This window comes from Lepisma saccharinum, chromosome 10 (genome assembly GCF_977018435.1).
Source record: "Lepisma saccharinum chromosome 10, izLepSacc3.1, whole genome shotgun sequence".
NCBI classification, from domain to species: Eukaryota; Metazoa; Arthropoda; class Insecta; order Zygentoma; family Lepismatidae; genus Lepisma; species Lepisma saccharinum.
Genome location: NC_139238.1, coordinates 14,983,737 through 15,006,143, shown reverse-complemented (window position 1 = coordinate 15,006,143; position 22,407 = coordinate 14,983,737). Strand labels below are relative to the sequence as shown.

Sequence of the window (22,407 nt, the reverse complement as noted above, 5' to 3'; positions counted from 1 at the left end):
CGAAGGGGGAAAGAATAGGCGATAAAAAAAAGAATAGTGCGTCAGTGTTTTTGTCCCGGCTAAGGGCTGGTGCCCCAAAGACCGAGCGTCTTGGAACTTATGGTCGCGACAATGACGTATTGTTGGGATAATGGCTAACGGCTAGGGATTTATTGTTAGCACACGGCTCTGTCGTCTCCAGAGTATTTCTGGCGTTTTATGTCCTAATGAGAATTGTTTGAACAGCTTTGTGCAAGCGCGGATCCACGGGAAGGGCGATAGGGGCCCCTCCCAACTGCTAGGTATTTAGATACATTATTCTGTCTAAATGTTTTGCAAATTCAAATGTTCTGTCTTTAATCACCAGGAATAAAAGACTTGAGAATATTTTTGTAGTTTAAGTTCACTTTACCCTCATGATAGGCTAATCGGAACTGGACCTACAATTTAAATATGAATCCGAACCACTGTACAATTATGCCTTCAAAGAAAATCGAACCCGAGACCCCTTGGTAATAGATTTTTGTTTTCTTTGTTTTGTTTACTCCTCTGATCGTTCGCTTTACCTTGGCGATGTAGAAATTATGATAACGACATGCAATAACTATCTATTCCTGTACTGGGCACTTATTTTTGTACAAGAAATCTCTAAACCTTGGAAGTCAGCTTAATTCCTGTTCAGAGTAAGATATATCGTTTACCAGTGGCGGCGATTGGGTTCGAAAATTTGGGGGGGGGGGGCAAGGAGAGTATGCTTTCCCTTGATAAATATGGTTTAGCACAGTGCGAAAGCAAAAGTAGCAAAATGTGTTGTGGGGGGGGGGGGCAACTGTCCCTCTCGTCTCCCCCTAATCGCCGCCACTGTTGTTTACATAAAACAGTGGAAGTGTTGGTTAAAATTGATTCTTGGAGAGCTGAAGTATCCGACTGAAATTCGCCCCACCCAACTATAGCTTCTGGATCCACCACTGGCTTTATGTTGTACTAAAATCAACAGTCAAGCACTTAGAGCAGGACTTATAACTATAAAAATGTATTTGTAATGACTATTTTTAAAGTTACTTAATATTTAAGCCAGTACTTCCCAAACTTTTTCGTTTCACGGCGCCCTTAGTGTTTAAAGATTTTCCGCGGCGCCCAAGTCAGAATGTAGGCCTATCGAACACTTGCAACCTTGAGTTAGTGTGGTTAGGTTGCTTGCCTAAAGTTTTTAAAAAAATAATAATAAAGATATTTCAAATTCAGATAATTTTACATGTAAAAAGTTCTACAACCCTGTGTAGACTAACAAGTAAGTGCAATTTTAGTGAAAATATTGGAACATTTCGCCGCGCCCCTGTAAGCCAGTCACGGCGCAAACTTTGGGAACCATTGATTAAAGGCAATATTGTAACATTAAATAGGACGTTTAATTTTTTTTTTTCAATCCTGGCAATACCGAAAACTGTTAATGTTACAAGAAAGTGAAGAACTTTGGATAACCGCGACGTTGAGGATGAGTAGTTATATGATGAAATTGATGAAGGGACACACAAGAACACCCATGTCCATGTCGAGAATCAGAACCGACTCTGTGTGTGTGTGTGTGTGTGTGTGTGTGTGTGTGTGTGTGTGTGTGTGTGTGTGTGTGTGTGTGTGTGTGTGTGTGTGTGTGTGTGTGTGTGTGTGTGTGCGCGCGTTATTGGTAGTTTCTCAATAACAACTCCATTGGTTATTTTTTTCGCCAAAATAAAAGTACCTACCACCCATCTGCTCTTTTGCAGTACGTGCTGAGTTTTTGCTTTAAGTTCACTCTGTGCACATCACAGATAGACTAATTTGGAGTGGACCTACAGTTTAGCCAAAGTGATATTCCGGACCACTATGTGCCTCCACCGGGTAACGAATCCGTGACCCCTTGATTAGAAGGCGTCGACGTTACTACGTGGCGAATCAAAAAGTAGTTACACCCGAGCCGTGTTCCTGTACTAAAAGAGAGAAAAATAATCACGTTTGGTGGCAACACTGTCCGGAATGTATTCTCCCCATACCCAAAGCAGCCATGCTGCAGTGACACTAATAATTACAGAGGCATTTCTCTCCTGCCCGTGTTAGGGAAAGTATATTGTAGTATTCTGTACAACAGATTGAGAAAATGGGCCGATATTTTTGATAAACTGACCCCTCTGCAGGCTGGTTTCAGGTCCAATTATAGCACTATAGATAATGTTTTTGTCCTGAACACATTGATCCAAAGCAAGTTAAACGAGAAAAGGGGAAAATTATATTGCTGTTTTGTTGATTTTGAAAAGGCGTTTGACTCTATCAATAGGCAAATGCTGTGGGGGAAGTTATGGGACATGGGGGTTTCGGCTAGAATGATTAATACGCTAACGAATATGTACAGAGGGGTCAAATTTTGTGTCAAATGTGGGCAGGGGGTGGTGTCTGGGCAGCACGAGAGCACGTTAGGCGTCAAGCAGGGATGCATACTTTCACCTTTACTTTTCATTATTTTTATTAATGACGTTGCTAGTTTCGTGGGAGAAGAAGGAGCTGAAACACGGGAGATAGTCGGGACACCGATACCAATGCTTCTCTATGCGGATGATCTCGTTTTAATATCAAACGAAGTACAGTGGTTACAGCGGGGATTGAACAGACTTAAACAATATTGCACAACATGGAAGTTGAAGGTAAATACACGAAAAACTAAAATAATGGCGTTCAAGAAAGGTTATGTTTTCGCAGCAAAGGAGCGGTGGACCTATGGGGATTCCGAGCTTGAAAGGGTCAAACGTTTCACCTATCTAGGCATCACGCTGAGTATGGCAGGGGAGTGGACAAAGCACATCGAAGGCAGAAAGGGAAAAGCTTGTTATGGGCTGGGCAAGGTAGAGCGACTGCAACGGAAAGTCCCTACAGTTAGTGTGAGATTGCTGGACCAAATTTATGAAGCAACGGTGAAATCAACCCTATTTTACGGTGCGGAACTATGGGGGAGGGTAGGGGGGCGAGTAGCAAATCAGATACAAGCGCGGTTTTTAAAACAAATACTGGGAACCAGCACGAGTGCAAGCACGTGTGGCGTCCTGAGGGATATGGGAAAACATAGGGAGGATGTCGAAGCGAGGATGAGATGCTTCAAGTACTGGATGAAGCTGGAACAAGGGGCCGGAGACTCACTGAAAGAACAGTGTCTGCGAGTTCAGATTTAGGAAGGGTTCGCACGCCACTGGGCAAGTGGAATTAAGGACGACTTGTACAGAATGGGCCTGGGGGAAATGTGGGAAGAGGTGAGGGGCGGGAGGTGCGAAACTGGGATGTTGCAAATCATAAGGGAAAGGTTGGTGGACGGTAGCAGGCAAGACATCATGGCAGAATGTAGGGAGAAGGTAACGCTTGGCGGCACACAACCGCCAGGGGTGTGGGTGGAATGGGGGAGAAAACGATACATTGATACGTGTACGTACCAGCAAAGACGTGGATTCGCCTGGTTCCTGTTAGGGGGGTGGAGGCAACACAAACTCAAGGGGCCGGACGGTCGTGCCATCTGCACGTTATGCGGCGAAGAGGAGACGAGAGCTCACATCCTACACGAGTGTGTTTGGTCGGCACCCCTCAGACAACGCAAATGGCGGGACAGTGCAAGGGACAGCATTGAGCAGACCATCCAGGCTATATGTAGGGAGGAGAGGTGTGGTATAACGAATGTAAATATCAAAGCCCTGGGCTCCTATTTTCATGCAGTTTGGAGGGAGCGCAGGAAACTGCTGCAAGGAGTCAGTGAAAGTGAAGGGTACGGAACAGCAGGGGCTCAAGCATAGGTAAAGAGTGTAATGTAGTGTTGTGAAAATGAACAATCTCAAATGCAAGAAGAGGACCACATTGCTATTTATATATGTACATAGTATGTAATTATTTTCCAAATGTTTCTGTTTATAAATGTTTCTGAATGTATGATAAATGGGGTGCATGTTTAAGGTCGGGGTGTTTATGTAACAATATTGTAAGATACGCACAGCCGAAGGGCTCGTACCAATATCAATAAATATCAATATCATATCATAATATGAGAGTAGTCACCGTATGAGTATGACGCATCGTATCGAGGTGGCGTCCAAAATTAAGGTGAGCTCTGTTGTCAGACTTTTGTGGACACGAAAGCATAATCAGAGTGAAATCCATCGCCAAATTGTCGAGGTGTTTCGTGAGAATGCAATGTCACACCCCACGATCAGGAAATGGTGCCAGATGTTCGAAGAGGAAAGAACAAACGTGAAAGACTAACGTTGTGTTGGGCAGCCTGCAACTGTGAACACTATCGACAAAACGGAGCGTGTGAATGCAATCATCCTTGCCACCCGCCACGTGAAAATTAAAAGAGATTGCAAGTGAACTGAACATATCCTACGATAGTGTGTCTATGCTGATTCATCACCAGGTGTATCGTAAACTGTGCGTGCTCTCACTGGGTGCCGCGATTGTTAACCCATGAGCACAAAAGTCAACTCAATTGAAATTGGACGGAATTTTTACACACATGAAATAAAAAAAAAACTGGTCACACGATTCAAAGAGTGCTCGGAATACTTTGGTGACTATGTCGAAAAAAGTTAAATGTTCATACATTTTTGTACAATAATTATTTTCTTTCTAATGTGTTTTGTTTGTTTTATACAGGGGGTGTAACTTACTTTTTGATTTATCCTAGTACTAGCCACCTCCACTTTGACACATCCAATTACGTAAGAAATAATGCCCCTCCTCTCGTTGTTCGCGCAATTAGCCAAAAGTGGCAGAGAAGCGAGGTAAAATAAACCACATCAATAAACGGCTCTCCCTCTCTTGGAAGGTTATCTTTTTCATGATTCATCTTTTGTGTTTTTCCCTAACAATATCTCTCTTCTTGTGATGACAAACACGACGTAAAAATATCTCACTAAGGACGCAACTTTTGGATTCTCTGCGGTTATCCATGAAGAAAATAATAAATGTGCTGTTAATTATTATTACGACAATTTCGAAACTGTGTCCTGCTCTAATTTCCACGTCATGAGGACAGCAGTTGTTCAACATCCTGCACTGATAGCTCTGTCGCAGTGAAACCGAAAGCAGCTGAAAGTCGTAACTCAAAAATTGTTATCGCTGTATGGTATGACGTTAGTGAACAAGTGTGTTTTGTCGGCCCACCTATACGAGCCATAAAACTCGTGACGTCACTAACATTATAACCATTTTCCTCCAAGATTCTATACTCAGATCGAGAACAGATGATGTAGATTTCAGGATTAAGGATGTCGTTGTGTTTCAAGCATCGCGGTGGAATAAGATTACCACTTTCACCTGTGGGAATACAGAAAATCTGGTTCGGTAGATTGTATCATCACTAACAATGACAACAACCATCACAGGACCGTTAACAATCGTATTTTAAATCACCTCATGTTTTATCACTATTCTGGGAAAAGTTCTTGCGATTTTCTTTTTTATTGTATTGGCTATATGCAGTGCGTTCATTTTGGCTGTGGGCCCAGATAGCGCGTGACATGTTGCAGATACCGGCATATTGGTCCCGTAACGTCTCGCTTATTTACGCACATATCTCTAGCATGTGGACAATTATATTTATATTGCATAAGGAGTACTAACCTGTGTCATAAGAGTTGTTCAGGCCAAACTCCGTGGCGAAGTGGTTAGCACAGCGCGCTACGACGCCAGGTATCCCGGGTACGAATCCTGGCCTGGACATGGCTGTTCTTTTAGTGTGTGTCCCTTTGTCAATTTCATCATATCATTACTCATCCTAATCGTCGCGATTATCCAAAAGTGGTAGAAAAACGGCGTAAAATAACCTAATTCGATCAATCCAAAACAATTGTTCATGGCGGTACAATGGCTAGCTAATACTTTTAATCGATAAAAACTAGAATTATTAAGTACAACATTGTTATTGGTTTTATCGGATAGAACTCTTTGTAATGGAACTAGACATTTTAATTGTAACATTTACGCATTTGGAGCAAAAATCAAAATGTGGCTTGATTTCATAACATTGAAGTGTTACCTACAGATAGATATATATAGAGATAACGTTTATTGATCAAACGTATTCGTTAACCATTGTAGTCATGATTAATTTGCCTTTGCTATGGAAAAACGAAAGCACGAAAATTCATTCAACTTACACCCAACCCTCGAAATAGCCTTGCCTCCTGTTGTGTCTTTATTTATATATCAGGCTTGTCTGCCAAAATATGAATAAAAATAATCTGAATTTTAGGGTGTATTTTAAAGATTTCATAACAATAGAAAATGTTCTCGAGATTGTACAAAAATATGTTAACTAATGTAAGAAACTCGCATATACTTGTGAGGGAACTTTTATTGAAGTTTCATAACAAGAAGCAGTTAACAGTTGTCTTGAGTAATGATATACATTGGCGAGTCAAGCAAAACTTATGTACCTTTTCACATGTATGATTGCTAAGGTAATTTTAATGAGTAGAAACTAAAAACTCCGGATCCGAAAAGAATATTGATCTACTGATGGCAATCTCGCGAATATCATCCTCTAAATATTTCAACAAGTTACCGATCGACAGTTCGTGTACTTCACTTACCGTACATACATACTGTATGTTGCGTAGGCGCTATGCTTCACCCGAGTTGCTCAGTTCAAGGCCACAATAAATGCACAAGGTGTGCTTGTCCACAAATTCCAGGCATTAGAAGCTTTTCACCGTCCTTGGAACAGTTGAAGGAACACTCTTGACCTACTGAGTATTGAGGAAAGTGCAAGGGAAATCGTTGAACGAAGAACTGCTCTTTGCGAGTATTGTAACTCAACTCAACTCAACAAATATTTATTGGACTTACAGCTTTACAGATGGCTGTTTATGCCCAGCATACATTATAAGTACATAATATACATTTTTAATATAAATTTTTTACACACAAAGTTCATAAACGCTCTTAAATACAATTTTATGTAACTACATTAAGTCAGTCAGTAACAGAAGTATATTATAATTTTATATCAGCTTTTCTCAAAAAAGCAAGTATAACATATCCAATTCTAATATCTGGAGCATACAACATTGAAGTCATATTAATAGGGAAAGGAACATTAATTTTTGACAATGTTTTGTATAAAGTCTTTCTTCTCTCTGAGTGAATTGGACATTCCAAAATAATATGATGAGCATCACCCCTTAAATCACCACAATCACAATTCGGAGATTTTAAAATGTGTATTTTAAATAAATGATGATATGTTCTCGCGTGACCACTTCTTAGTCTATTTATTAAAACAATTGCATTTCTTGAACCTTTACAATTATAAAACCAAGGTTTTTTTCTAGTGTAATCAACATAAGGACGATAACTTTCACCAACGCTTTCTAATGCATTATTACACCATAAGTTCCATTCTTCAAAAATTTTCTTCCTAACCCTCGGCAGAAGATCTGTGTAATGCAATGGTAACTGGATTGTTTCATTCATCTGAGCAGCTTGTTTTGCATATCTGTCTGCTTGTTCATTTCCGTAAATATTAATGTGTGATTTTACCCACACATAATGAACTACCTTTCCATTGCTAATTAAGCTATTAGTTGCACGAATACAATTGATGACATATGGTGATATTTTAAATAAATTTTTATAATTAGATTGTATTGCTTGTAAAACACTTTGTGAATCAACTAGTAATAGAAATTTCTGTTCAGGAACTGTACCAATATAAATCAAAGCTTGATATACCGCATATATTTCTGCTGTAAATATGGATGCCTCCACTGGTAACCTAAACATTTTTGATATATTTCTTTCAGTATCATAAAGAGCTGCTCCTACTCCACTTTCAGTTTTAGACCCATCTGTATATATATGATAAAAGTCTTCCCAAGATTCTCTAAACTCAGCTGAATGATTATATTTCGGGAAATATATATTTTGAATTGGTTGTGTGGGAAATTCTAACGAGTATACTGGCAATGTTCTTGCTATAAGTACTTGACTACATTCATGATGATATTTACTAAATAGTTGTACCCAAAGCGTAGCTGATTTATCATTGGTTATTCCTGAATCATGCAGCTCTAAAAGATTTAATAACACATCATTGAAAGGATGCCATGGTGAATGTTGAATTTTAAATAACATTTTTATAGCAATTAACTTTATCCTCACAGAAACCGAACATTCTACTGACTCCATATATACCACTACATTAGGAGTACTGTTCATTAATCCCAAACATCTTTTTAGAATTTTTCGTTGCTGGACTTCTAGTGGAGAAAGTTTTGTTACTGGAAGATTACACAAGACCATTAATCCATAATCTAATACTGCTCGATAATAATTCTTATAAAACATAAGCATGCTGGTAGGATGTGCTCCCCATTTGGTATTCGCCATAGCTTTAAATAAATGAAATATTTTATCGGATCTATTTTTCATCATATTTATTTGATACTGCCATGATAATGATGCATCAAAGTATACACCTAGATATTTTACTTGTGAAACAATTGGAATTTGTAATCTCCTATGAATAATGTTGAAAATATTTTGAAGACCCTTATGTTTAAATACTACTATTTTGGACTTTTCTAAAGATATTGATAATTTTTTCTGCTTTAACCATTGGTTAAATTCTATTAATTTATCTTCAAACATTGAAAAATCTTTCAAGTGATTGTTTGAGTCTAAATATATACATACATCATCAGCATATTGTAGAAACTGAAATGGGGAATCTATTATTGTTTTAATATCTGATAAATAAACATTAAATAATAATGGGCTAAGAGGACTTCCCTGTGGTAGTCCTTGTCCAATATATATTGGACCTATCATTTCTGAACCAAAATGAAAATAAAGTTGTCTTTTAGATAACAATTTCCATGTCAATATGAGTATACAATGTGGCACTTTTAGTAATTGTAGTTGTCTCAATAGAACAGTAATATCTACGTTGTCATATGCACTTTGAATATCAATAAAGGCTGAAAGTACTGATTGTTTTTTGTTAATAACGCTATAAATATGAGAAGATAATGTTACTAATGCATCCTGGGTTCCATAACCTTTACGAAATCCCATTTGTCTGGGAGAAAATACCTTTTGACCTTCCATAAACCACTCTAATCTTTTTAATAAAAGCTTCTCGAAAATTTTTGCCAATACGGAACTAAGAGCTATTGGGCGATATGACTGACCCAAGGAAGGGTTTTTTCCTGGTTTTAGAATTGGCATAATAATTTGAGAGGTCCATGCAACAGGAATTTTACCCGATATGAATATTTGATTGTAAATTTTACATAAAATGCTTAGTGCATTCTGTGGAAGATTTCGTACCATAGAATACGTAATTCCATCAATTCCAGGAGCAGAATCTTTAGACCCTTGAAGAATTTCATGAATTTCATTTACAGTGATAGAGGAATTGAACCCCTTTGAGTATTTTGATGTAGATGAGAACGTGTAGAATATATTAGGAGGTTCGCAGGCTGATGTAAAGGGTGTAGGAATTACTTTATTAATAAATTCAGTTTTCCATTCAGTGGACAAAGGTAAAGTCCGACTTACATGTGCTTTTCTAAGTGATCTGAACTTGCGCCATATAACATCTAATTTTGTTTTAGGGTTTATTTCTTCGCAATATTTTTGCCATGAAAATCTCTTAGCCTTTATATATACTTTTCTAGATTTTGCAGTAGCTCGTTTTAAATTTATCAAAGTTGCAGGTGAAGGAGCACTTACAAATTGTTTCAATGCTTGTATTCGCTTCCTTTTTGCTTGAAAACATTCTTCATTCCACCAATCTATTTTAGGAAAATTTCGATCATATTGCGGTTTCAGTCGCGGACAGGCATAATCCATAACTTGAGTTATTATATCCACAAATTTTTCATATTGTACAGTATATTGGTTTTGATATTCTTTAGCTGAAAATTTTAAGTCTAAAACTGAATTATATTTCATCCAATCTGCCCTCTTTACGCTCCACTTACGAATTGTTTTATGTTTTATTAATTTTGGGAAGTTTTGAGATGATGTTAGCGTAATGAAACATGGAAAATGATCACTAGTTCGTAAATCAAAGTCTATTTCCCATACAAATTCAAAACACTGATTATCAGATATTAAAGTTAGATCAATTGAGGACATATTGTTTCCATTTGGTGGTACATGTGTTGGAGATCCATCATTTATAACTGTCAAGTTATTATAATCCATCCAATCTTCAACTGTCTTTCCCAAAGTATCAATTCTATGATCACCCCACAATGTATTATGACAATTAAAATCTCCTGTTATGATAAAGGGATGTTGAAAGCCAGACAAAAGAGAATTTAGATGAGAGCTCTGTATTTGTTGAGAAGTGTAATGAGATGGAATATACAAACTAATAATATTATAAAGTAAGTTGTTTAACTGCATTTTTATACCGACCACTTCTACATTATATTTGGAAAATAAATCATGTGTTGAATTAAACTGAATTTGTTGAAATGGTACACTTTCATGAACAAAAATTCCCACACCCTTATATCCCACATTATAATCATTTAATATAGTATGATAGTGAGCAATATGAATATTTTCTGATTTTAAACCCCATACCTCACTAACGCAAATAATTAACGGGTGACACTCATCTATTAATTTAATTAATTGAAGTTTCCTTGCAGAGAAGGATCTTAAATTCCATTGTATTATTAATGGCAAGATTTTTCTTTGCTGGCAACACATTGTTGTTTTAAATTAGGGGGTGTCCCCGAAATCTTGTAAGTCTTGAATTAGTTTTAAAATTTGTACAGAAATTTCGTTACATTTTAATATTATTTTCCTAATATATAATAAATCATCACTCACTGAAATTGTTGTGGTTAGTTCTGCTATTAGATGTAGCAGATTTACTAGCGATTCTTTCTGAGAAGGACTCTCTGCTGTTGTCCGGCGACCAATCGAATCTGATTTTCTATCCTGTTCCTTAGAGGAACACGTCGTGCTCACAGGTTCACTTGAATTAGCCACTGCTGATGATGTTAACGCAATTGGTGGATCCTTGTGTTTATTTTTGTCCTTTATCAAAACAGGTTTAATTGTTTTCCTCAATTGTGAAGCAGAATGCAGTCTAAAATTTTCCCCGTGTTGTTTTTTAAAACTTTCATAAGACCGGTCAGATTCTGGTGGCACTTTCTTCCAACAGAGGTTACTTAGATATGTGTCATTTCTTCTATTTTCCCAATCTGTAACAGAATTAAATCTGTTTGTAGTAGAATTTTCTGATGTGCAAGGGCTTTCCTTGTTTATTGATTCCTTTCTTATCTCTAGCAATTTAGGAAAGTCTTTAGCAGAGGTCGCATATGTTCGCCGTTCATTTCGTGGATCAATTCCAAAAAGTACTTGTTTCTTTGCATCTTGATAGGAGATGTTGTTATAAGCAATCAGCCTTTGTATTTCTCTCTCTTGCTCCCATCTTACACAAGACTTATCGGTAGATAAGTGGTTTCCCTTGCAATTAATACATTTAGGACTGGCATTGCAGATTCCATGTTCCGCTTGACCGCATCTATAACACACGGGAGAGGATTTACACTGTGTTTGTGAGTGTGAGAAACGGAAACATTTCTTGCATAAAATCACAGATCTTACTTTTGGCTTCACTTCAAATATTTGTCTCCACAACTTCACTTCTTTTGGTAACTGTTGAGATTGGAATGTTACACTAATCAGTTTAGTAGGTTCTTGTCTTACTTCCCCCTCTTCATTGAAAAAAGTTTTCTTCATCCTTATTACATCTATTATTGGAACTTCAGCTCTAATGTCTTCGATTATCTCGTCTGCTGGGATGTCGGTAGGTACACCATATATTAATCCTTCTCTCACTAAAAGACCTTTAGGAATTCTGGCTTCTAAATGGTATTTTTCCTTGATGAATTCATTTTTAGCAAATTTATTTGCATCATATGCTGTGCGAAATGACAATTTTGCCTGCTTCAAACCACTTTGTTTAACGAATTCAACATCAACCTTCTCCTTACACAAATTATAACCTAATTTTACCGTATTCAGGCTCTGTGATCCAGGTAATGTACTGTCCACCAACACGATATATGGGCCTTGATGTCCTTCATAATATAAAGACATATCATATGCCTCATTTCTATATTTAGCAACACCAACCTTTGTACTTGCACTTACTTTCGGATTTTTGGGGTTTTTCTCCACTTCAGGTTCCGTGCATTCTTCATTAGATCGACCTCTTTTGAAAGAAGTCTTATCACTAACTTCCATTTCCGCTAACTGTTCAGGTACAACCACATTCATATCACTTAATGCTTGCATTAAATTTTCTTCATTAATCTTCACATCCTGAGCCATCTTGGGAAATCACAAGCGTTTTTATTTCGCTTTTCTCTTTCACATATCAAATGTAAAATGTATAGAGAGATTTAATCTTGTAACTCTAGAACTATTATTCTCAAATCAAACTTCAATTAATTAGATCTCAAACTAGAAAAACAAACAATTCAACACGCTATTCACGCAGAATCCAAGCGATACCACCATGAAAAATCTATCCTCCGCGAGTATTGTAGATTTTGATGCGCGTCCAAGGCGAGTTATATACAGGTTGGATATTTGTGGTTGGGAATTTTCGTGTGACGTAGAATGGAGGAACTTCTAATTTATTACGCCTGTTATTAATATATTAAGAACAGGACATGTACGTACACCAGCACATTTAGCAAAAATAAATATTAAAACTCAAGAAAATTGTAAATGTGGCAATAATAATCCTGATACTCAACATTTATTTCTAGAATGTCCAATTTTTTCAGATCAACAAATCACACTCTACAAAGGTTTACAACGTTTAAAAATTCCATTTCCAATATCACTCTCATCCATTCTAACAGATTTACCCCCTTCATTATATATATATATATATATATATATATATATATATATATATATATATATATATAAATATATATATAATGTTTGTGATTCTGATTAATTTGAGAGACTAACTATCAATCTTAGAAGAAAACATTAAAACAAATACAAAACAATAACGATGTCCAAAGTCGACAAGATAATGCTGACAGGGACAGTTAAAAAGAAGTAGTATTAAAGAGCGACTTGTACAGTGGGATCCATGAGTATTACCGCGCAAATTGTCCATAACCATATTGGTGCACTTTATTTGACCCAATAAGAGCTTCAAGAATTAAAAGAAAACTCAAAACAAGCTGTTGAGAACTTCTACACCAGCATACATAAAAATTTCATCGCTTACAAACACACGGGATGTGTCAGAAAAAAATAATGAAAATAGTCATGGACAATTTGCACGGTAATACTCATGGATCCCAATGTACAGCCGCTGTACAAGTGAGTTGTAATCAATGATATCATAACAACAGAGAACTTAACTATCTGTGACTGTTTAGACTTTCCTCAATAGTACCGTACTTCGTACTTTATACATCATTTTTGTCGAAGGTGCAATGAGACTGACATTGGACAAAAGCGCTGTACTAAGCAAAGCGATTCGCTAAGTTTAGCGAATCGAAAGGAGAGCCCAGTTCTAGCCCCCGTGCCCAGCCGTCCCGCTACGTTTCCTGTTGAGTGCAATGGTGTCAGGCGGGCCAACTCATCGTAGCAGGTCTGCGAATCCAAGGTCCTTCGACCGCTTTTCCCCCGCTCTTGAAGTTCTGGTCATAAGAGGCCTTTTTTCAGCCCCCTTGTTTACAAACGCGGTAGGCTTTCAGTGACGTCATAAGTAAGCAAAAGCATAAATTTCCCCACGGTTAGTGCTAGAAAGAGCTGGGGGGGGGGGGGGAAGCAGTTCTGGATCCATTGTATTTCGTTCACAGTATTTCTCCTTTTCAATTTTTTCCTTCTTTTGATCCTGCGGTTCAAATATCGTTTTCTGAAAATAATGTTCTTACTTTACAAAACACGAAGTACTTCAATGTTGTTTTGTGTTTACTATGCTTACGAATGACAATACTGATCAAGATTTTTGTTCTCGAGGTGACAGACATACTTACTTAGACAGAACCTTTTCCCTAACATATGGTCAACAACATCAGGATTCCGGAAAATTTAAAATCTCGATTCGGAAATTTTACTACCCGGATTTCGGAGAGAGACGTTTAATATTTTTTCCATTTTTCGGGTAGAATTTAAGAAAGTTGAGTCTTATTTTACGATCATATACAACGTAGAAGAAAATGAATTTGGCCATCTCTACTTCACACGTCTGTACGAACACTGTTATCATCATTATCAATGTAGAAATCCCCACCCCTTCCCCTCCACGGTTGAAAGATTGACCCTGAAATTTGGCAAGTCTTGCGATGACTATGTAAAAATGTCACGCTTCGCCACTGCAATCAACAGCAACGTTTCACACAGTAGCGCCATGACAGGCCGCACAAGCCCCTGTTCGATTGGTGAAATCCTCAAGCTACACGTGTCGCCTGTTGCTTCGGTGTGAATTCTACTAGAGGACACTTAAGAGATGCTTAACATTCCAAGGCCGACTCTATAGAATGTCTTCCCGAAAGTCGAGCCGCCAGAAAATCCTCTCCATTGAATGAGGAAGAGAGTGAATAACTTCTCCCACACGCAACAAGAAGCTTGGAGCCATCGCTGTGCTTGACTTGATAATGCAATTCTGCTTCCCAACAGTTGCCTGATTAAAGCACTTCCGGTGATATATTGGGCTATTGTGGGGAACGCAGTTTAAGCCCGGACCATTAACAGCTCGGTTTCCGTGCTGAGCTCAAGGTTTCAAACAGTTGAATTACGAACGAACATTAACGGCTTATTTACATGCTTTGTTACATTTTGTTAATTGATCTACTGTTTCTGTTCATGCACCACGAACAATTAAACCTCACGAGTGAAGTAAAAAAAGGTTAAATTAGTAAACATTTTTGAACTCTGATAATGTAACAAATTAACCTTTTTCCGAAATGAAAAATACGTCTGACTAATATTCCTAAACTGTAAGCTATAATAAAGCATCTCGTTTTAATAAAAGTTCTATGGATTAAATTGGGAAACATGTGTACAGTGGAATGCACAAGTATTGCTCGGCAAATTGTCCACGACTGTTTTTATTAAATTATCTCTTGCATCTTACGTGTTTTTACGGAATTGACTTTCATTGTAGCTGGCGCAGAAAAAGTGCTTTGTTTCAATTCTTGAAGCTCTCATTGGGTAAAACAGAGAGAATCGACATGGTGATGGACAAATTGCTCGATATAGTCGGATCCATGAGTAGGCTATTACCGTGCAAATTGTCCATCGGCATGTTCGTACACTTTATTTGACTCAACAAAAGCTTCAAGAATTAAAAGAAAACTTAAACTTAAAACTTCTGCACCAGCATATATAAAAACTTATCGCTTAAAAACGCAGGATGTAATAGAAAAATTAATGAAGATAGTAGTCATGGGCAATTTGCACGGTAATACTCATGGATTTCACTGTTCTATTTATGCATCCCACTCTACGATTGAGTTTGTGTTTTAAGTCTACTTTATGCACAGTAAGGCTAATCGGGACTGAACCTACAGTTTAAGGTGGGATCTGAACCACTATATGCCTCCACCGGGAATCGAACCCAGGACCCCTTGATTACAAGGCGACGACGATACCATTACGCCATCGGGGAGGCACCCCCACTCTACGAACTACAGGAATAACGCGGTGGCTCAGTCGGTAACGCGTCTGACTACCATGCTCAAGGTCCCGGGTTCGATCCCCGGCCGGTTCAAATCCGGGAACTTTTCTAACGGTGGAAGCGGCCCCGGCGCCTACCCAGCGTCGAATAACATGGGTACCTGGGGGAAACCCTGGGGGGTAAAGGCGGTCAGGGGCGTGATGCTGATCACATCACCCCCACTCACGACCGGATCAAGAAAGTGTGGGGCGTTACCCCCACACCCCCTATACGCCTTTATGGCGTGGTGCTATGCACAGGGGAACACTTTTTTTTTTTTTTTTATGATATGTTAATAATGAAAAGGTGGTTTGATAGAATACCGACAGACTGGTTCCATAATAGTAATGAGTCAAATCTAAAGATAAAATATAAAAATTAACTAAACTAAATTGCTAAAAATGACTGACAAAGTCAGAGGCGTAGAAGCCAGGGGTAAAGCGAAGGGCGGCAGCCCCGGGCGCTGAACGGTCAAATTGTGGAAACGTTGGAAAGGAGTGAACATTACAGCGCCCCGTGAACATATCGACACCCTATTAAAATTAATATTATTGTCAACTTAAGAAATAGCCTAATTTTTTTCTTGCTCGCTTCGCTGGCTGTAAGTTAAAAGGGGCGCTAATTTAAATTCTCGCCCCGGGCGTTGTCCTCTCTATCTACGGTTCTGCGCAGAGAGACTGATGATTAGGGCTAGGATTTTGATGACCTTAAAATTGCCAAAAAATGACCTTTAAAAAATGCATTTATGACCTAACACAAGAAAATACCCTATCAACTTAGAAAAATGACCTAAAAATTCCGAAAGATTTGTAAAACAATTTTATAAACTACCAAGAGAGATTCAAATTACAAATTAACGTTAGAGTATCTATCCCATGTTAATTGCGTATGGTAGTACAAGTAAGAAAGTTCACTTTTTGTCATATTTTACACTTTAAGTACCGAGTTGCAGTACACAACGAAAATCATACGAAACTTTTCGTATGATTTTCATGATTGAAAACCAACAATCATGAAGTGGAATGATTGTTGGTTTTCGGACAAGAGAGCCTTGTACACGGAAAAATTTCTCTTGACTTCCACCGACACAAGAGGAGCGTACTTGAAATGAACAATATCACTTGCTGTTAAGTCACTTTCAATTCCATAGAGTGCAAATTGCTTCCATGACAAAATGTCCGATACAGAGCAGAAAACTTTGTACCCTTTGTTTTTTAACACTAATCTGTCTGGCGACAATATATTTACTGATAGAGGTGGAAATAATATTGTTTGAGCTGAATTGTTACACAACAGCTTGTGTCAACAATACTGCACAGAAATTCTTGTTTTCTTCAAACACAGTCATTCAGAATTGCGCTGAAGGCAATGAGACAAGAGTCGGGAACATCTCCTCTTCAAAGGGTTACATTTGCATGTAAAATGCCCCCTCTTTCACCAAAATGTAGAAAAATGCATAAAATGACTTAAAAGATCGAAAAATGACAAACGGTTTAAAAAGTTTAAAACATGACCTTTACTCCAAAAAGGGTCAAAAAATGAAAAATGCCCTAACAAAGGCATCCTAATTAATTCACTTACATATAAAACACATTTATATCTACTTATGCAATGTTTCTGCCTTACCAAAAAAAGATGCATTTTCATCAAAATCCTAGCTCTACTGATGATACTACGCGACAAGTACACTTGTGTTCAGGAATATGACACGGCCCTTATGTTTCATGGTAGGTCTAATCTGTGTCTAGGAGTGTAAGGGGTGACCCTTCCACGTAGTACACCCAATTTTCAACTTCACTTCCACGTAGTACACCCTGGACTGCATTTTGCAGACTAACGAGGCTCTGGTGTCTGGACCTACGGCCAGTATAATCCTCGTAGGACTGTGTTGTCCTGTGTTTTGTCCTTATTTGGGCTGAGTGTCCCTTTACAACCTCAACGTTTTAACCCAGGTAAGAATATTTTAAGGAAAAAATCTTGTGGTCGTCCATGAATGTTTTGTTCTTAATTGAAGGTATCGGGTGTAAAACATGGTAACGAATATTTTGGTAATTTTTTAGTTACAAAGTAAAATGTGCCATCCTTCAATTTTCGAATGAAATTGCCATGAAATTGGTAAATACAACACGAAAACAATTCATCTACAGTATAGCTTCTAATAACCTTTTTTTAATGAACTCAGAAATGACCAAAATGTTACTTACCATGTTTTACACCAGAGCCCTTCAATTAATATTTTATTTTATAATATATTATTTTAGTCATCCAACATTGTAGTTATGGGAAGGAGCCTGACCCCGTTTAATGTGACGGGTTCAAAATAGCCTAAGTGCTCACGTACCCAAAATTTCAAAATTCAATCAATCGGCTGTGTTTATTTCTTCATGTAAATCACCAATTAACGATTCATCCTCATCGTCGCGTTTAACCTAGAGAATTAGATAACTAAAAAATATATAGTGCAAGAATTACGAGGGTCACTATTTATATTTTGAGCCTTGGCAACACTGATTGAAGTTAGGCGCGATTTGACGTTTGCGCGTAATCGTCTGGCATTATTGACCATAACGTACTTCGAATGTTCTGTCAATAGCTTCATTTGTGTTGTTTATGTTGCCTTGGAGATTGCGCGACGACAATAAAATGGAATAAACTCGTGAACATTTTCGTGCGATGATGTTGTACGATTTTCGACGTGGATTATCAAGACAAGAGTGCATCGATCAACTTACTTCCACATTTGGCGATGAAGCCCCATCCTTTGCCACTGTGAAACGCTGGTATAACGAATTTAATTGTGGCCGCCATTCGCTCACCGACGAGATTCGCGAAGGTCGTCCAAAATCAGTTGTTGTTCAAGAAAACATTGATGCTGTGCAAAACCTAATACTGCAAGATCGTCATGTGACATACTGTGAGATTGAGGCAACCATGGGCATTAGTTCCACCAGCATATATAAAATATTACATGATTATTTAGCTGTGAGAAAGGTATATTTTCGTTGGATCCAACACAATTTGACAAAAACTCAAAAAGACGCTCGCGTCAATTGGTGCAAACAAATGCTCAATAAATACAATCGTGGTGCTTCAAAAGACGTATATAAGATTGTAACAGGTGACGAATCATGGATATATGCATATGAGCCGGAACGTAAACAGCAGTCGACTGTATGGGTGTTTCAAGATGAACCCAATCCAACAAAAAGTTGTTCGCGCTCGAAGCACATCGAAACAAATGGTCGCCTGTTTTTTCGGGAAAATTGGTGATGTGGCAACTGTGCCTTTAGAGGAACGTAGAACGGTCAACTCTGAATGTACACAACAATTTGTTTGCCAGAGGTCTTCGGTCAAATAGGGAAAACAAACAAACGCCGTCGGATCATTCTTCATCAAGACAATGCCAGCTGTCACACATCTCGTCTAACAACAGACTTTGTGAACAGTCAAAAAATCGAATTGATGGGTCATTCGCCGTACAGTCCTGATTTGGCACCCAATGACTTCTTCTTGTTCCCGAATGTCAAGAATAAATTGCGTGGACAACGATTTTCGTCGGCGGAAGAAGCCGTTGATGCGTTCAAAAACCATATTATGGAGGTGTCTCAAGAAGATTGGAAAAACTGCTTTGACAAATGGTTCGAACGAATGCAAAAGTGTATTGACCATAAAGGAGAATACTTCGAAAAACAATAAAGCAGTTTTCAATGCCAAATTCCTGTTTTTTCATTGTTAGGCTCAAAATATAAATAGTGACCCTCGTACACGTGAAATAATAGAAATCTCAAACATAAATGTATAATGTGAAGTAGCATCCAATGCCATGGACATTTACTGAAGTATTTTGTCTTTTACTTTGTGAACTTTGTATCAGTGGCGTGGCCAGGATTTTCGAAAGGGAGGGGTTACGTACACTATTTTTCGTAGTCATCCCTCATTTTACCATCTTTTCCTACATTTGACTTTCTTTTTTTAAGAATACTAGGCTCAAGGGGGGTTATAACCCCCACCAACCCCCCCCTTGGGCACGCCACTGCTTTGTATGTTATGAAAATGAAATCACTGTTTTTACACAAAGCCATTGTGTAAAGTTTTGTGTAAAGTTAAGTTTAGGTGAAATTGGAGAAAGCACTTTCTAATCGTTGGTCAGCACGGAATTCTCGCATCAGAACACAACAGATTTATTCTCAATTACGCATTCCAGTGCATTGTTTTCCATCATCTACACAGCCCATAAAAGGTCGTCACGTCACTTGAAGGGTTCATGTTACAAGTGGGAGGATTCTTCGTGCATTCAGTGGGTGTTGTTGAAGATAACCGCACGAACTGCTGCCCATCAGCTTGGAATTACGGGAAAAGGCACCGATTTCGTTGGGTTGGTTTGATACTTGTTATTAACGTCGCTTTTCTGCCACTTTTGGATAATAGGCGATGAGGATGAGTGATGAAATTGTTGAAGGGACACTCACAAAGAACGCCCATGCCCAGACCAGGATTCGAACCTGGGACCCGTGGCGTTGTATCGCGCTGTGCTAACCACTGCACCACGGAGGTCGGTAGTCCAAAGGGCATAGGGCAGAATCAATGGTGGCTGACAAAGCAACTTCCTTTGAAACTAAAGATTGGATCTATGAGTCACGTTTCGTGCAGCTGTTACAATTACGTAAGCAGCTTATTCTTTCCTCTTTAATGAATAAACAAGGTAGAGGATGAGGAAGCTGAAACAATAAGCGTTGTAGTGGGATCTATGAGTATTACTGTGCAAATTGTCCATCACCATGTTCGTGCACTTTATTTGACCCAATAAGAGCTTCAAGAATTAAAAGTAAACTCAAAACAAGCTGTTGACAACTTCTGCACCAGCATACATAAAATCCATTGCTTAAAAACACACAGGATGTAAGAGAAAAATTAATGAAAATAGTCATGGACAATTTGCAGAGGCATACTAGTGGATCCCACTGTACACTTGGGTTGAAAGATACATGGACGCTAAACGTACATCAAAACTTTCAATTTTATTTTGCATCCTAAGGTTCATATTTCTTTCACGTTATTCGTTCGTAAAAATTGTTCATCCTTCCATTCTGTATGTATATCTGTGAATGATTAATTTGCCATACTCCAAATCGGTACTTAACCGTCATACGAATTGATTTAGATTGTTTAAAGAACAAATGCTATCCAGGTTGTTAAATTGATTTACTCAAATTTGTGAGCTAAACTTTTATTTTGCCAGCTTCTTGACTTTGAACTTTGAAGTAAACTTTATGTACAGATAGGCTAACCAGGACTGGACCTACAGTTTAAAGTGGTATCCTAACCACCAGGTCCTTTTGCCGGGTATCGAACCCTGGCCCTCTTGATTACAAGGCGACGACTTTACCAGTGCGCCATCGGGAAGGCTCTCCTCTCCAGCTTCTTGAAATGGATGCTAAATTCGATTTTTTTTTTGTACGCAGTATAACATAATCTAATAGTAGCATCACATGTCACGTCTTGATCACTAATTATTTATTATTATAATTTCAAAGCTTAATTTGCAATTTCAAGTGATATTGTTAAGAATTGTGCTTAAAATCTTATATATATCCAAGTTTGAAGTTCTGGTGTGAATCAAACTTTGCTACTTGCATACCAAAGCATTTCTCTCACTTAGACATTCGCATTTTTTCTTGTTCAATTGATAACGCAAGTACTTCTTGTTTTAATTTGACCACCCTCTTGATATACATAAAAAAGTAATGGCCAAGGAAGAATTAAGAAAAATTGTGTTAAAAATCTTGCGTTAGCGTCGTCGCCTTGTAATCAGGAGTCCCGGGTTTCCGGTGGAGGCACATAGTGGTTCGGATCCCACTTTAAAACTGTAGGTTCAGTCCGGATTAGCCTTACTGTGCATAAAGTGGACTTAAAACACCAAATCAATCCAATCCAAAAATCTTACGCATTCTCATAAAGTCGAATATTTGTGTGCCACACGTAGATGTGGCAACGTGGCATTTCCTTGCCAAAGCAACAGTTCTGCCATCTGTTATCGAAAAGTTAACACAAAGCTGCTTCTAGCATAGCCTTAACTATTCAGTCTGCAGAATTTCAGGATTTCTGAGTCACAGTTATAGAAAAATAACAATGAACGCAGGAGGAGCAGCAATAATGAACCTGAATAAATCATCGTGACAAAAAAGTTCTGACCATAATTGTATTAAATGAAGAATGTATGTCAACCAAAAAATGCATGCCACTGCACCACTACCGCGAAGGAAACGGAACTTAGTTATCATTACGTCACAACTTTGTAGACAAGTTTTTAACACTGTAGAATGAATTTAAGGATATCATGACTAACGTATTTAATCTATCGATGTAGGTTTGGCGCACTAATCTCTGAATACGTAATGCTGCTTTCGTACGTCATAACTGTAATTGATCACATCCACGATACGAATGTTTTTACGTGCGTTACCTAACGAAGTGCCATTAGGTACTTAATCGCGTTGGCGGAATTCGTGCGGTAAATGTTATGACGCTCGGGTGGATAGTTGCATACTAATAAGCGATGGTTTTGAGATAAGGTTGGTATCTTCAGAAATAGGTATTGAATTATCCATGCGGTAAAATGCTCGGAAACAATTTCTGTACATTTACATAATAATTACGTAAATTTCTATGCTTTTAATGTATTGTAAAGCTTG

The 22,407-nt window shown here is 38.1% G+C and overlaps 1 protein-coding gene across 4 annotated transcripts in view; it reads right to left on the bottom strand.

Annotated features, from left to right (window-relative positions):
* The window catches only part of LOC145993783 (guanine nucleotide exchange factor for Rab-3A-like), a 161,752-nt gene that overhangs the window by 61,897 nt on the left and 77,448 nt on the right, over positions 1-22,407 (bottom strand). Inside the window, exon 1 of one of the 4 annotated variants that reach the window (XM_083129578.1) lies at positions 6,582-6,770. The exons of the other annotated variants lie outside the window; for them this stretch is intronic. Within the exon in view, the coding sequence (XP_082985704.1) occupies positions 6,582-6,592 (11 nt within the window). The 5' untranslated portion in view covers positions 6,593-6,770. Of the gene's footprint in view, positions 1-6,581; positions 6,771-22,407 lie in introns of those variants that run through there. 4 annotated transcript variants of the gene reach the window in all.